At 38.8% G+C, this 15860-nt stretch overlaps 1 protein-coding gene across 2 annotated transcripts in view; it reads left to right on the top strand.

Annotated features, from left to right (window-relative positions):
* The window catches only part of gabrb2a (gamma-aminobutyric acid type A receptor subunit beta2a), a 46632-nt gene that overhangs the window by 13141 nt on the left and 17631 nt on the right, over positions 1 to 15860 (top strand). For both annotated transcript variants that reach the window (XM_088431674.1, XM_088431673.1), the window contains exon 4: positions 5229 to 5449. In XM_088431674.1, the coding sequence (XP_088287800.1) occupies positions 5229 to 5449 (221 nt within the window). The remainder of the gene's footprint in view (positions 1 to 5228; positions 5450 to 15860) is intronic.

Genomic DNA, 15860 nt, shown 5'->3' with positions numbered 1-15860 from the left:
TAGTTGAAGATGATGGGAATATTGTGCAGTTCGAAAGTAATGTTTAGAATTAGGGGGTTGAGATGTTTTTTGCAGATTTTTTGTGTTATTTTACTTTTTAAATATGATTTATATAAAGACATTGCTTGCTGATATCTTATCACTTAAGTAACCAATTGGTGCACAGCAAATGGACAGGCTTCCTCTGATTGGCTGTTGTCCAGGAAATGCAATATAGTAGTTTTTAATGCAAAACATGGAGCTGCCCAAGTGGTGTGAATGGCAAACTTGTTTGAACATACTTGCAAGTACATTCAAACACGTTTGTCATTCAAAAATAATAAAAATATACCTGAGTGTTTTCAAATATGTTTGAATGTATTTTCAAATAGGTTTGAACATCAACAACCGTGTGACTTTATGGTAGCAAATGCTATGTTTTTAGCATTTATTCAACAAAAACATACGGATATATTTGCAAGTATGTACAATGTATTTTCAAAGACATTTAAATGTACTTGCGTGTATATGTCCAAACATACGTAGGTTTGAACATATGCTAAAAAATACTAGGATCTTTGCTTGCATACTGCCACAGGGTTTATTTATCCAACCATACACCATACCATTATGGCAAAAAAATGCTACTCTTTAGCATCATTCATCTTACATTATCCAACATATTTTCAAATGGTTTAATGTATGCTAAAAACAAAACATTTGCTCTCATAATGCCACAGAGAGTATACAAATGTTTTGTTTTTAGCATTTAGCATAAATTGACTTATTTACATATTATATATATATAGATATTTTCAAATAGCTTTGATTGTATTTTTAAATCTGTTTGAATGTATTTTCAAGTATGTTCAAACGTATCCGCAAACAAAATTTCAACACAAGTTTCCATGTATGCATGATTTTTAAAACAAAATGGAGCCAGTGTACTCAGTTGGAAGCTGCATTAGTTGAGTGATGCCCAGTGGTGTACGCGTGAAAGCGCCATCTGTCAACTTGTAATTGCGCTCGCAGTGTCACACTACAGCCAGGGGGCAGCATGCAGGTGTTCACTTGGTCAGCATGGCCCCAAATGTACACAACACACACGTAACTGAGCACGGATAAAAACAAGACAAGCAATATCTTGAGTTTTGATCGCCGTTATGTGGTTTCTTAAAAGTATACTAAACTTATTTAGCCATTTTCTGCTGTAAAAAGCAAATAAAATGTCCGCAATTAATTGATAACGCCTTGTTTTTCATTAATGATTTGAAAACATGTTTTGCCACTAGCTGAAAGCTTGAAAATGGCGTCACATGTACTCAGGGCCCAGCTATCGATCAACCACGGCCCAGGGCGTGAACGTTGCCGCAAATTAAAAAAAAAAGTTTTTAAGTTATTAATTGCGCATGAAAAATATTGTCATATTGTATATAGACACCATATAAACATTTTGTTGGTGGAAATGGTTAAATAAGTTTAATATCTCCTTTGTGAACGTAGTTTAGTGCTAGGAGGCTTAATACCTTCCTGTCCCTTTGAATGCGGACCAACTAGAATCAGTCATCACAAGAAGAACAAAACTTTAATCCAGATTAAATTTGAAGAAGAAATAAACATAATGCTTGTGTGTAACTAATATGTCGATTGCTTTGGCAATTAATAGATGAATCTGGTGGTAAAATAACTTATATTAATTTCTGTCGCTTTATTCAAAATGGCATTGTTTCAAATTGGATGCAATAACATAACATTCGGTAATGGTAGGTTTTTTCATTTCTTTCCAAAGTAAAACCAAATGTTTTCAAATATTTGATTTGATTTTTTTTTTTTCCAAAAAATGGAAAAAACAATGTGAAAATGGAACAGTATGTGTGGGTCAGTCCAGTAAATGGGGAATTTACCTAGCAATAACCTTGATACCTTGATAAAGGTAGAGCGATATGCATGTAGAGAAATCAGTACACTGGCCAGTATGTTTGAATGTGTTTGTATTGTTTCGAATGAGTGTTTTTGGACCTTAAAAAAAGAAATGCCGTAAATGCTATAAAAAGATAGCCAGAGAATATTTGTATCGGGTAAACACAATTTTAATTGTAAAAAAATACATTCATAACTGAACTGCAGAGGTAAAAATTGAAGAATTTACCTGGCAATTAAGTTATTTCATTTCTTTTGTTCCCCCCAAAATGAAAACTCGCAGTTTATGTACCGTATAAGACACACTGTCAGCTTTTAGGTGTGCTTTATAGTGTGGAAAATAAGGTAGTTATCACACTTCCAGGAGGGTGCAAATTCTTGGCTAAATGACTGCAATAATGATATGGGGGAAAAAATATCCCCAAATGGTCAAAATACTGCATGAGGGTTAAAAAGAAACACGTATTGATCAATTTGATAATTGATTAGTCGCGGATGAATCAGTTGCAGCTGGGGATGAGTGTCTTTCCGCGACAATTCCAAGCGCTTGCTGGACATGGCGAGCGCGGCGGCGCCGTCAAGCAGCAGCTAACGCTCCCATAGGTGTTGGAGCCACGCGATGGGCATCCGGGCTAATGAGACAAGATAGGGAGCAAGCGTGAGAGGGAAGGCTTGAGCGGCAACTCCGGGTAACGGGGCAAGGACGGCAAAGTCCTCGCTTGACTTTTCCCTCCCGCAACAACATCAACATGGCAGGAGCCCGTGTATTTTTAGATGCCCTTTTACGCAGCGTTTGGCTAGCGAGCGAGGCCCGACCCAAAACGTGGCGATTGCTTTGTCACGCCGGTGGGGGAAAATAAAAACAAAACAAAAAAAAAAACAAAATAAAAAGGAGGACCGGGGGAAAAGGCTGTAACGAGCCACGTTTTACAGGCCGTATCCCTTCATTACAGCGACGGCTCGGCACAACACCGTAAAAGAGCACATAACACCGCAGTGCTGTATTTCTCCGCGGGTGTGTGGGTGTCAAGAGCGAGAAGCCGAGAAAAAGAGATGAGGTGTAAACGCAAAAAATATTTAGCGTCTGCCGTCTTATCTTCAGCTCTTGTGGCAGTTCAAAAGGCGAGCCAGCCAGGAGCAGAGAGCGCCCGAGCCCCAGCTGGAGGAAGCGTTTGGCTATTTGCATCCCGGGCAAAATTGTCTCAATAAAGCGGAAAGTTTCGTCATTTGTTCCAGCGGAAGCAGATATTTTTAGCACCGCAACAGTCAGCCAGCTGAGAACGTTACCCTCCGGTTAGGATGTCAAAATTAGGAGAATATTGTTTGAATTTGAGGCCGCCCGTCGTAGCGGCCCGCGGTACTAGCGCTGACCTTTTGAGTATGCCGCTGACCTTTCGGATGACCTCCTTAGCATGTAGAGCGTGTGCAGCGTGTGGCCACACATGTATGATGACCTCATGTTTACGTGGATCTGCGCAATGACTTTGCTTCATTGCTGGCGTATATAGCGTACGAGTTATGCATCATTTGTACGCATAATCTGAATGCATGGGCAAACCTTCATGACACACTTTACCAGCATAAAAATTCCAATAAATGAATACAACTCTTTTAGTGACGTCTGATTAAACGTTGAGCTGTATTTTAACGTTTTTTGGGTCATCTTTTTCTACATCATTCCGGCAGTTTTTTAGCCAAGGGATGGCACACACCTGGTAGTGTGATAACTAAGTGGTCATGCCATGGTTAACTTTGATATGTTGTCAACATCCGGGTGAAATTTCAGCTTGCTAGTGTTTTCTTTCAATGCTTTCCTTTTGATGTGAAATGTCTTAGATGTAAAGATCAGAGGATTGTAAAAAAAATACTGCACAAGGGTGCAGTATTGTATCCATTTTTGGACAAATTCTCCCACATAATTCTTGCAGTATTTTAGCCAAGGGATGGCACACTCCTCGTAGTGTGATAACTAAGTGGTCGTGCCATTTTTAACTTTGACATGTTGTCACCATATGGGTGAAATTTCAGCTCCCTGGTGTCTTCTTTCAATGCTTTCCTTTTGATGTGAAATGTCGTAAATGTAAAGATCAAAGGATTGTAAAATAGAAGTAGTCATGGCATGTTTAACTTTGACATGTTGTCACCATCTGGGTGAAATTTCAGCTTCCTAGTGCCTTTAAATGATTTCCTTGTGAAGTGAAATGGATTGGTCAAAATACTGCACAAGGGTCAACAGGTCAATACTGGCCAAATAAGTACAATCATAGTTAAAGCGTTAGTTTCATTTTTCTCTATGCTTTCTGTAAACTGAACTGGATCCTTTTATGCATCAGGCCTTTGTTCTTAAGTTGCTGGTGGTTGGAAAACAAATGTCAATCACACCTTGAAGTGGACATTAATTGGCTGCATTTGTGTTTGGCATAACCTGAGAGGCTTCTGTTGTTGATGGTAGGGCAGACGTGAAAATGGAAGAGCATTTGGGATCCAGTCCAACCCCCCCCCAAAAAAAAAAAAAAAAACCCCGATGAATTTAACTAACAAAAACATTGATAAAGGTAGAGTGCTTTGCAGAGAAATCAGTACACTGTGCAGCATGTTTGTGTTTAAATGAGTTTGTATTGTTTTAAACATATGCTTAAGGACCTTAAAATAACAAATGCTGTAAATGCTATAAAAAGATAGCCAGGGAATATTTGTATAGGGTATTTCTATCACTTATTCTGCTTACTGCGTGGGTTGTCTGGGATGTAACCTCTTCCATGGAGTGGGAATTACTGTACATGTAAAGTATTTTCACAAAATCAGGCTTATATATCCAAAACTGAAAATTGAAATTATTTACGTTCTATCTGTATACCTAATTCCGTTTAAAGTAATATATAATAAATGGAGGTAGGTCAAAATGTTGCAAAGTTGGAGTAATTTGAATGTTGCAGATTAGAAATCCAGAGTGCACATCTTCGACTAATCCCTTATTCAATCATAATTTGAACCTTTTGGCTGCTGGGAAATAAAAGTCGAGACCCCAAGGAACTACGGTAGTTTTTGTTGTAATCTCTGTCAAAAGGTCGTATTTTCATCAATAACTCAAATCTAATCTCCGTGACATTAGCATGATTTGTGAAAACGCACCACATATTCGGTATCTTTTGAAATGTTGAGGCCAATCTGCTGTACTTTGTGCTTGATGTAAGTAAAACACAAACCTCCAGAACGTGGCAGTTTTTGAATTTTTAACAATTATATCTCATTTACTTTTGATCCACATGCAGTGATTATTGCATTCATGTAATTGGGCACATCCATTACCGCGGTCCTCTTTCCTGTAGGACTACACGTTGACCATGTACTTCCAACAAGCGTGGCGGGATAAGCGGCTCTCCTACTCGGAGATCGCCTACAACCTCACGCTGGACAACCGGGTGGCCGACCAGCTGTGGGTCCCGGACACGTACTTCCTCAACGACAAGAAGTCCTTTGTGCACGGCGTCACCGTCAAGAACAGGATGATCCGCCTGCATCCCGACGGCACCGTGCTTTATGGACTCAGGTAAGCCGCTTAAAGCTGCCCCCCGTCTCGCCTGTCGTGATTAGCGCATTGATTACTAAACGTAATGAGCTAACAAGGTTGTATCTGCTCCATCCAACTGGGTCTTTTTCATCATGTACTATATGCCGGGGTGCCGGAATTCACGTGGCTGAGAAATGACTTGCTCAAAACACGCAGGATGTGGACGAATTTATGTTCGATCCAGTTCAAGCGATTAAAAAAAAAAAAAAAAATGCCTCCATTGCAATTGTGAGGCAGGTGCATAAGGAACTTGGAAATTTGAAGGGCTGCTGCACCCGTGGGCAGCGCCATCTTGCACCGCTAGGGCTGCATTATTATACCCAAAATCACAATTATTTTGAAATCACGATCATTAATCACAATTATTGATCATGTTTTGGTCGAACATGTCTATTTAATTGACAGCTAGGACTATATATATTAAGAATCAAGTAGGAAGCTCAACACCATTTCACACTGGTAAATAAGATGTTAGGGTGAGAATGCAGAAGCTTTTGTCATACAAACATGTGTGAAACATTGCCCCCTAGTGGTAGGATCACAAAATGCTTGATTTGACATACATAGCTGGCTTTTTAAAAGGATCAGTTTAATTAATCGTGGTAGCCAATATTGTGATCACGATTAATTGTGCAGCCCTATGTAGCGATATACAATACAAACACTTTAAGTAAAAACCATTAATACATCAGAACACATTACATAAAACTAATAAATGTGTACAATCAACAGCAGTTCTCATTTTGTTTTGTGGAAACCATCATCAGCTAGTTCTAGATTCTTTTGTAATACCCAATGATGCCACAAGATGGCACCCAAGACCGTTCTAATCGGAAAGTAGTAATGATGTGTTGAGATCATAGTCTATGATATACTTATGGTTCAAGATAGACAATTGTAAAAATAAATGAATACATATATAATAAATGAATAAAAATGAAGGGGAAGTTATTATATTTCTGCTATTTCTGCTAATAAATAAAACAAAGTGTGGTGATTGTAACCCCAAAAACAATTACAAACATTGTAACACACAAATGGAGTATAGTACTCAGATGACTTAATGAAAATCCAAACCTTATGGAGATGTAAAAGATTGAAACGGTTTCATACCCTTGATTTTAGAGGATAGTTCCTTTTTATTAGTTCTATCATCGTAACAGTTTAACAGGTGAGTGCAATGTCACTAAAATGTGTGGATGCTCAATTTTCTTTTGAATCATCCTGTTTTTCCTGACATTTATTGGGCTCCTAACTATATAATTAAACATCTTTCTCAACAATATCGTGGAGTCATTCTTAGCATCACTGCAAAAAGAAAAGAAAACGTTGCCAAGGAAAAGCTGCTTCTTGTCGAGCGCTATTCTGCTGCAAACGCAAAGAATTAAGAAGGACGAGAAAAGAAGCTCAAGGCTGTGTGAGAAAAACACATTAAACAAGAGAATGCGGGTGACAGTGCTGCATAATATTTGAATTAACACGTTGAATTCACTCTTGACTTTTCCACAACAGAAAATGGTTCGTGTAGAGTCTTTAGGATTTTGGCTACATCATTTTCACTGCTCCATAGTGTGGGTGACATAAATGTAAATTCATTCAATCACTTATTTCAAGTTAGAGCTTCATAAAAGAGGCACAGATAACATTAACAATAACTTTTAATTTTCAAGTAGTTCCTGCAAAATCCTACAATTTATGACTGTCATATGATGTAAAAAAATAAAAAAAAATAAAAAAATGAGACGCCAAAAAAAAGCCCCAAAAAAGTAAATAAATAAAATAAATGTCTTAATGATGTATAATTTTACAAAACAACTATGCATCCTAAAAACATAAGAAAATGTTACTGGTGCAACAATATCTCAGCAGTTCAGAAAAATCTTCTAAAACAGTAACGTAATTTTCTCACATGTAGCTTCATAAAACAGGACCCTAAATGCAGGTTAAAAATGCATTCAATTTAGTGTTTATTTAATTTCAATTTGGTTTTAATATTAATTAGTAATAATAGATAATATAATAATATAATAATATAATTAGTTTTATTTGTTCTACAGTAGACTAGTTTGTTTTTATTATGTTATATTTCTTCTTTAAAAATGTCTAGTAAAGCTTTTATCTAATATAAAGCTTATGAGAGGAATAAAGTTGCATGTAAAGCAGTCAGAATAACATTTTATCATTGCATTCATGTTAAAAAATATTAAATTATTCAAGACACAAAATTTTTTTTTGCTATAATTTTAGTGACTTTTATAAACATGGTTTAGTTTCATACTTTTTTAGCAGCTCCTGCTTGTGTTTTATTTTGTTTACATTTTTTTTCAACTAAAATTTTTAGTGGAATTCCTTTTAGTTTACAATAAAATCATTGCATAGAACAGAACAATATTGTTAAATTATGGTTAAATTTAAGGATGAAGACAAAAAGGAATGCCGTCCTTTTCTATAATTGTTTTATAGAAGTTAGTTTTAGTTAGTATTATTAACATAGTTTTGTTTGTTGCTTAGCCTTTTTTAAACACGAGTAAGTCTAATTTTTGTTTCGCTTACAAACATTTTTTTCAATTGTAGTTTTAGTTGGTTATTTTTCCTTTAGCCTAATAACCTTGCATAGATAAGAAAAATACAGTTACAGTCGACGTAAAATTTCAGGACACGGCAACAAATTACTAAAATAAATACACATGCTAACATTAGCTTAGCCTGTTATTGTGCTTTAGCGCTGGCTATTGCAAGATACTATACAAGCCTTGGTTAAAAAAAAGCTTTGGTGTGGTTTTTGTGAGTGTAAAAGTGATTTGTATGACTTAAAAGACGTGTTGGTTTTGTATGATCGTGGTTGACTTGTGTTTTGATTAGTGATGGGGAAAATGAAGCCTTATGAACCACTTGTGCTATTTTTTGCTCCTCTAGACGGCATTCTTGGTTCTATGATAAAGGCTTGCTCAAGGGAAATGTTTTACATTTTCCACTGCATCAACAAGAACAAAAACATCACAGGTGATTCATGAGGCTTTGTTTTCCTTAGGAAAACAATTCCATATTTGAGTATTGGAAATGCTGTCCTCACCTAGCCCGTTCTTGTTGATGTCTTGGGGACGTTACCGTGCTTCGATCTTTCCAGTGAGGTGTGTGTCAGAAGCGCCCTAATTTAGCCACCCGCGTCCCTTGATGATCATGAAAATCCATAATTGATTGGTCCTCATCAATAATGAAGCGGAGGCCGTACAAACAAACTATCTGTCTGATTGGAGCAAGATGGTTCAGCCCGTCTGCAAGCCGTCTCCGCTCGGCGTTGGACCGGCGCACCTCACGAGCGAATCCAATCTATAATTGATAACTTCCAGTCAATAATGTAACGGTTCAATACAAACACCGAATCTGTATCTGCACTGGATCCGCCTAGGTGGACGACTTGGCCCGTAGCTACTTCCTACTTTTGCATGTAATTACGGACACGTTTACACGCTGTAAAAACAACAACAACAAAAGATAATTGTTTCTAATTGAAGATGTTGCTGCATTCAGTCATTCTCTCGCAAGACACGGAGTTGCCTTTTTTTTTTTTGCGCAAAGGCTCCCTAAAATATTAAAGCATCTGCACTGCACCAGATTATTCATCCCAACATTTTGTTGAGAAATGTAATTCATAACACTCTGAGCCAATTATATAAGCCCCAACACATATGCTTTGCATAACCGCCAAAAGAAATGGGCGAGAGAGCTTGTTGTGAATTCGAGGGCGTGCGTGCAGCAGGGAGATGCAGTTGTTACCTCACATACGTCGTCCTTGTCAGCGCCGCTGCCTCCCGGCTCCTCCATTATTTGCTTCGTGGGTTCGGTTCAGGTTTTATTTGACGCTAGCACGTCCAGACACAAGCTGCTGTCAGAGTCAGGCCGGCCAGATGCCTGAGTGCTGTGAGCAGGCTGACACATACCTGCAGAGACGGGCGGCCTGCTTGCAGCAGCAGGGCTGGAGTGGATGTGTGCAAGATGGCCAACTGACTGAACGTCCGCACTGGGGAAGCGGGATGGACGCAAATACCTCACCATTCACTCAGTCAGGGTATATCTCTGCGATGCGGGCTGCTGTGTTGACAATTTCATGAGTATGGAAATTCGGAAAATACGTTTTGTACTTCCCCAATATAGGACGCACCCATGTATTGGATACACCCTTAATTCGTCAGTCAAATTCTGGTGTTTTCTAGGTTACCGTGTATAGGACGCACCAACTGTAAGTTATATTTTTGTTGCGAGTTAAGTGTGTTTCAGATTAACCACATTGTGAGTTGTTAGTGAACAGTTGTGAGCAGTTGTTTTTCCTTTTCTTTTTGCCATAAGTACCCGAAGTCGCGCACCACCCGTGTTCCACCAAGGTAATGATTGATTGTGTGTGTATATACTAAAAGACTTTAATTATTAAATGAGCCAAATGAAATACATTTCCTTGTTCTCTAACCACTGAATTGAATCAGCTGGAGACATCATACATTTGACATAATCCTCTCTTTTTTAGTCATATTCCTGTGTGTGAACAAGGATGGACTCAAATGTCGGTTCAGTCTGCTCACTTCTTTTACTGAAAATAATGCCGTGATTAGCTCAGCTAACATGAGCTGCAGTCAGCTGCAACAGGAACTGACTGCTAACAGCCAACTGACACCTACCTGTTATGGTAATTATTGCACCCATACTTTTGGCCTTCATTTTTGGGGAAAAAGTGTGACCACTTGTTTTGTTTGAACAAAGAACCTTTCACTTAACATACATGAAAACTCACATGCAAAGCCTTTGACAGATAAGTGAGTTTAACATGGTTGTTTATTATTGTGTTGTCTTTGCCTCCCTTCTTGTACTTCCTCCCTCCGTAGCCATAAGAATCTTCCTTTCACTTGTCCCTAAACACAGACCACAAGACTGCTATGTTAAGACTTGTCTTTGAAACTTTAAAAATATTGAAACCCTAAAATACAAATTTACCGATCTCGCCTAAATCCTAATAAAATTCCACGACACCTTTGATTTTTCTCTCTTAGGAGGGAAAATTGTGTCTATAAAACAACCAATAATATTTTTTCTGAAGGATTGACTTGCAACATTTGCGCAGACTAGTACACGAGTAAAGCTGTCCTCCCTGCCAGTTGTGTATGTGATGTACTTTGAGGACTATGGAATAGTCACAAGAGTTCATGATTCACTGCCATGTCTATAAAAATGACCGAGGATGCTCTTGTGAAAGATTGACTCGCAAAATTCACACCTACAAGTACACTAGTAAAACTGGCCTTCCTTTGGTTTGCAAAGGAACATAATTTAGCAGGACAACTGCCAAATGATATACATTTGGAAAATCACAACTGTGCATGTGGCAGTTGAACTTCACTAAACCCCGCAGCCTCCCATGTTTTCCTATTGAGAAGCAGCCTATTTCAGTTAAAAAAACAAAAAAAAAGTGTCATGTGAACATAATTCTGAATCAGAAGCAGACAAGATATTGACATGAAAAAGTTAAAGGCAAAAACTCAAAGTAGCAACAGTTAGAAGGGGTGGATGCAGAATATAAAATGCAAAGTAACAACAGATTAGGGTTGGATGAAAACTCAAAAATACCACAAGGGTTTATGCATAGCACAAAAATACAAAGTAACAATAAGGAATAAGGCTGGCTGCAGAACACAAAAATACAAAGTAACAGCAGAGCAGGGTTAGGTGCGAAACACAAAAATACATAACAGAACATGACTGTATGCAAAACTCAAAATGCAAAGTAACAGAAAAGGTTTAGATGCATAAATGCAAAAACATGAAGTAACGACAGAGAGCAGGGCTGTCTGCAGAACACACAAAAAATACAAAATAAGTACAGAGAAAGAAGACTAAGTAATATACACAGAAACAAAAGAGCGCAAGGATGGATGACGAATAGGCAAATAAAACATAACAACAGAGAGCAGGGCCAGATGCAGAACAAAAGAATACAAAGTAACAACGAAGCTGGGTTGGATGTTGTCAGGTTCAAGCAACGTTGAACATTTAATTAACAACACACAAGGAAGGAAGACAAGAGACCTTTGATTCTTTTTGCTCAAAAGGAGAACAGACAGATATATGTTCTGCAGTTACAAATGTCTTGTGGCTCTGGGAACCCATCTTGCTGAGGCCTCTGTATTTATTGATTAGAGTATCCCTCGTTATAAAACATCGGTGCGGTAAAAGGGTTTTTGGGGACCACACATGGCGGCAATTAGACAATCAACATGCAATAGTTGTATGTGTGTGTGTGGGTGCACTATACTATCAGTCATCAGTTCATATTGTGGCCACTATTTTTTTTCTCCAAGAACATATGAGCAATCCACAGGCTGTTCTGCCCTGTAGTGAGGTCACGATGTCTCCTTTCTTTTTGTGAGACAGCTAATTCATGATTAGAACAAGGTTATACAATACTGCTGAATCAATGCTTTGCAATACAATAAGAATAAATATGGGATAACATCTGTACATTTATTCTAACAGATGCATAATACAGAATAACTAAGAGCAAGGCTGGATGTTGAACACAAAAATACAAACTAACTGAGCTGAATGCAGGACATACAACAACGATGCGACAACAGAGAGCAGGACTGTATGTACAGCACAAAATATAAAGTAACAGCAGAGTAGGGTTGGATGCAGATCACAAAGGTACAAAGTAATGGCGGAAAGCAGGGTTGTAAGCACAACACAAAAATGCCAACAACAGAGAAAAGAGCTGGATGCAGAAATCAAAAATACAAAGTAATAACAGAGAGCAGGAAAGGGTGCAGGACACATAACTACAAAGTAAGAACAGAGAAGAGGGCTGGATGCAGAACATATACTGTAAATACCTAGTAAGAACCTGACAGGGCTTTATAAAGAACTCAGAAATACAGTAATAACAGAGCAGCTGGTATAGTGCTTTCCCAATTCTCATGATTCTGGTCTTCACCGGTCTGAACCTGCGAATGACAACTGTGCTTTCAACTGTCCCTGTCAGGGACAAGCAATGTGATCTAATTACACAGTCAAAAAAAAAAACAAACTCAACCATTAACCCAGATGGCACACAACACACCATCAAGTGAGAGAGGAAAGACCACACAGGACCTCCTGAAGCATGTTGCTCAAAATTCACAGGCAAAGGTCAACAGAGGGAAGATCCAGAGAGAAAGAGACGTGAAGGTCAGACTTCATTCAAAATGGAGAAATGATTTGGATTCCCCCTCCCTCCTCCTCTCGCTGACCGGCCCCTTTCGCTAGCTTTCATTGGTGAGAGGACGTCTCCTCGCAGCTCAATAAAAGGCATCGCTCAGGCCAGGACGGAGGGAAAAGATGCTGAGTGGAGAAAGAGGGTTTCACTTCAGCCCACTTTCAATCAATACGCTCGATCTGGGACCTTGAAAGTTATCAATTGTTTCCTGAGTGGATGAGCGTCAGACAAAAAGATGTCGAGCTCATGGCTGCAACATTTGTGAACGCACTGTATGACAGTAAAACATTCTGGAAAAGATGTAAGAAAGCCAACTTCAAAATAAACCTTCGATTGACAAATAATATATGGACACGAATGCCTTGGTGCGCTTTTATTTTAAAGTCACTCCCGGCAGCGTGTCACTATGGAATAACTTGACTAGTTTTTCAACTGCTACTGTTGCTTCCGACTCCCGATACAAACAACCCAACGTTGTTCTGAAATCACATTTAATCACCAGTTAAGGCCGCTAATGAACGACTCAATTAAGTTGCCATTGATATACGATTCCTATTGCCAGCCTTTACCCGTGGCTTGAGATCTGTTATTGCTGCAACAAACTAGCCTAAAATAGCTAGCAGCTCGGAAGGCTGCTATAAGCTACAAAAATCATTTAGGATTCAAAAGTTTTAATGTCATATGCATAGGAACACAACCCATTGAAAGTCTTATTCGGTTCACTTTCCCAAACAGACGTTCATTCCACACTATAGAGCAAATAATAAAGTGGACAAAGTAGGAAATACAAACGGTAATAGGGCAATGTATGTTGCCAGTGTTTACCAGTGGCTCTGTTATAGCTTCAACTAACATAAAATAGCCACTTGCAGCACTTGAGAGCTCCACATAGGCTGGCGTGATAAATGTAAATGACTCTAACAGCCTGACTCCGTTAACATTTCTACTGATCACGTTGTATTCAACTATCCCCATTCAAATGTGTTGTTTCTTCTCTTTCTTTATACATAGAATTTTTTCTAAAATCTAATGCTTCTAGAGAGAAAAGTTGCGTGCAGCTAAGCAGTTTATATTTAAGTAAAATATTTTGATGTTTTGTTTATAAATATTTTTTAGCAAGAAAACAAAATAGCCCTGTCACCAATTAATTTTTTAAACAGAATTTTATGTTATTAATCTTTTCTACTTCAGCTTGTAACAGATATTTTACTTGAGTACATTTGTTGTAAGTAATGTCAAATTCTCCCGTATCCCATGTGTTTTTCTTTTCTCATTTAAGATTTCAGGCCGCTTCTTAGCAAGTACCGGTTGGCCTTTTCGTTTTGTCTCCCTCTGTTGGTCATTGTCTGTATGTTTCTTGGCCCGTTAATTGAAGTCTCATTGCATTGTATTTGTGCAAGTCTAATGACAATAAACCTCAACCATTGATCTTGAATTGTCTGTCGAATGTCAAATATGAAAAATATACAATAGCTGCAGCCCTAGACATGTATTTTTTATTTTTTTTTGGCTGCTCTCATTCTAAAATGGAGGAATCTACTTCTACAACTGGCTAAAATATGATTGGATGCAAATGTCTGCTTTATGATGGCAGCTCCAATTCACTTGGTGCTGTGACGCCGTCTCAAAATGAGATTCTGTCTGGGAATTTGCAGTGGTTGTGCTATGTCCGTAAACAAGGTCATTGGGAACAAAGGTGCACAGCTCCCCTCAGGGAGGTCCATACACACACACACACACAGATATACACACACACATAGAGCTAGGCCAGCAACATGCAAAAACAGCCTTTTTTTAGAACTGCATGTCCTATTAGCTCGGACGCAGAGCAAATGTAGCGTGTTGGAATCTGCGTGATATGCTCCAGCGAGGCCTCTCCTCCGGCAGGTCGGGCCGAGCGGGGGGGACCGGCTCGGACCGGCCCGGCCCAGCGATGGAGATGAAGCGCAAACGAGTCTGCGTGCTGCAGAGGTCCTCTCGCTCACTGCAGCAAAGACAAAAAAAAAAGGAGACAGCAAGGCGCCTCCTGCACAAAATGTGTCTCGTCACTTCGCTCGTTGTTTGCTACTTGTTAACTCTTTCGCTGCCAGCCCTGCTAAAATAGATCTTTGACGCCATTAGCCGTCGTTGGCAGTGAATGAGTTGACTTATCAACTGCCAGCCCGGTTAAAATGGATCTTTGACATCTCTAGCCGTCAATGGCAGTGAATGCGTTAATTGTTATCTGATGCGCAAGCTCGGCGAAGGGATGCTCGAGCCGCTCTCAAGTCTCTGTCAGACAGAAAAGCTTCGAGACTTCTGCTGATGATGTAGGTGGGCTATAAATAGTCTGGTATTTATACCCCTGCCATTTTGGCCTCATTTTTTGGTTCCTTTGCTCGGCTTCCTGTGCGCTTCCGTAACGATTCCGTGGCACTGTCGACGGGGGAGCGATCGATGACCTGCCGCCACGCCAAACGTTAAAATAATGTTTTAGTCGAAAATGAGTAAAGTAGGACGGAATTTTGACTCCTGCGTTAATCCCCCAATGCGCCACGGCCCTGCTAACTGGCTCTTACGTAAGAGCCCAGAGAGCAAGAAAAGGGAGAGTGAAGAAGAAGACTGTGTCTCTATAGCTCGAAACATAAAATCCCTTACCAGCCCAACTGGGCTTTGCGGAGCACATATTTTTTATGGGAGCATTTCAAATAACACTTTTTTTTGTGTGTATCCCATGACTGTTCTCAGAAAGAATTCTGATGATATTTTGGATATTTGTGAAGCATAAGTGGATTTTCATCAGGGAAATGCCAAATCCAGTGTTTGGTGAAATAATAGTAACTGATTAATAAAGATAATGACAAAGTCTGATTTAAAAAAAAAAAAAATATATATATATATAAAAAACATGTGTATAGATATGTATGTATAGATAGATAGATAGATAGATAGATAGATAGATAGATAGATAGATAGATAGATAGATAGATAGATAGATAGATAGATAGAATGAATTAAATGACTAATATTTTGTCCCTTAAAGTGAAAGTACAGTACAGTGGGCCCCTGAGTTACGAGATTAATCCATTCCGCCGTTCGGCTCATAAGGCTAATCCAAACCTATGTTAAATAGCTAATGTGTTTAGAGCCCCAGGTCAAAATTGTACATAC

This window comes from Hippichthys cyanospilos, chromosome 13, assembly GCF_059441005.1.
Source record: "Hippichthys cyanospilos isolate Australia breed blue-spotted pipefish chromosome 13, RoL_Hcya_1.0, whole genome shotgun sequence".
NCBI lineage: Eukaryota > Metazoa > Chordata > Actinopteri > Syngnathiformes > Syngnathidae > Hippichthys > Hippichthys cyanospilos.
This window is presented reverse-complemented; position numbering and strand designations above follow the sequence as displayed.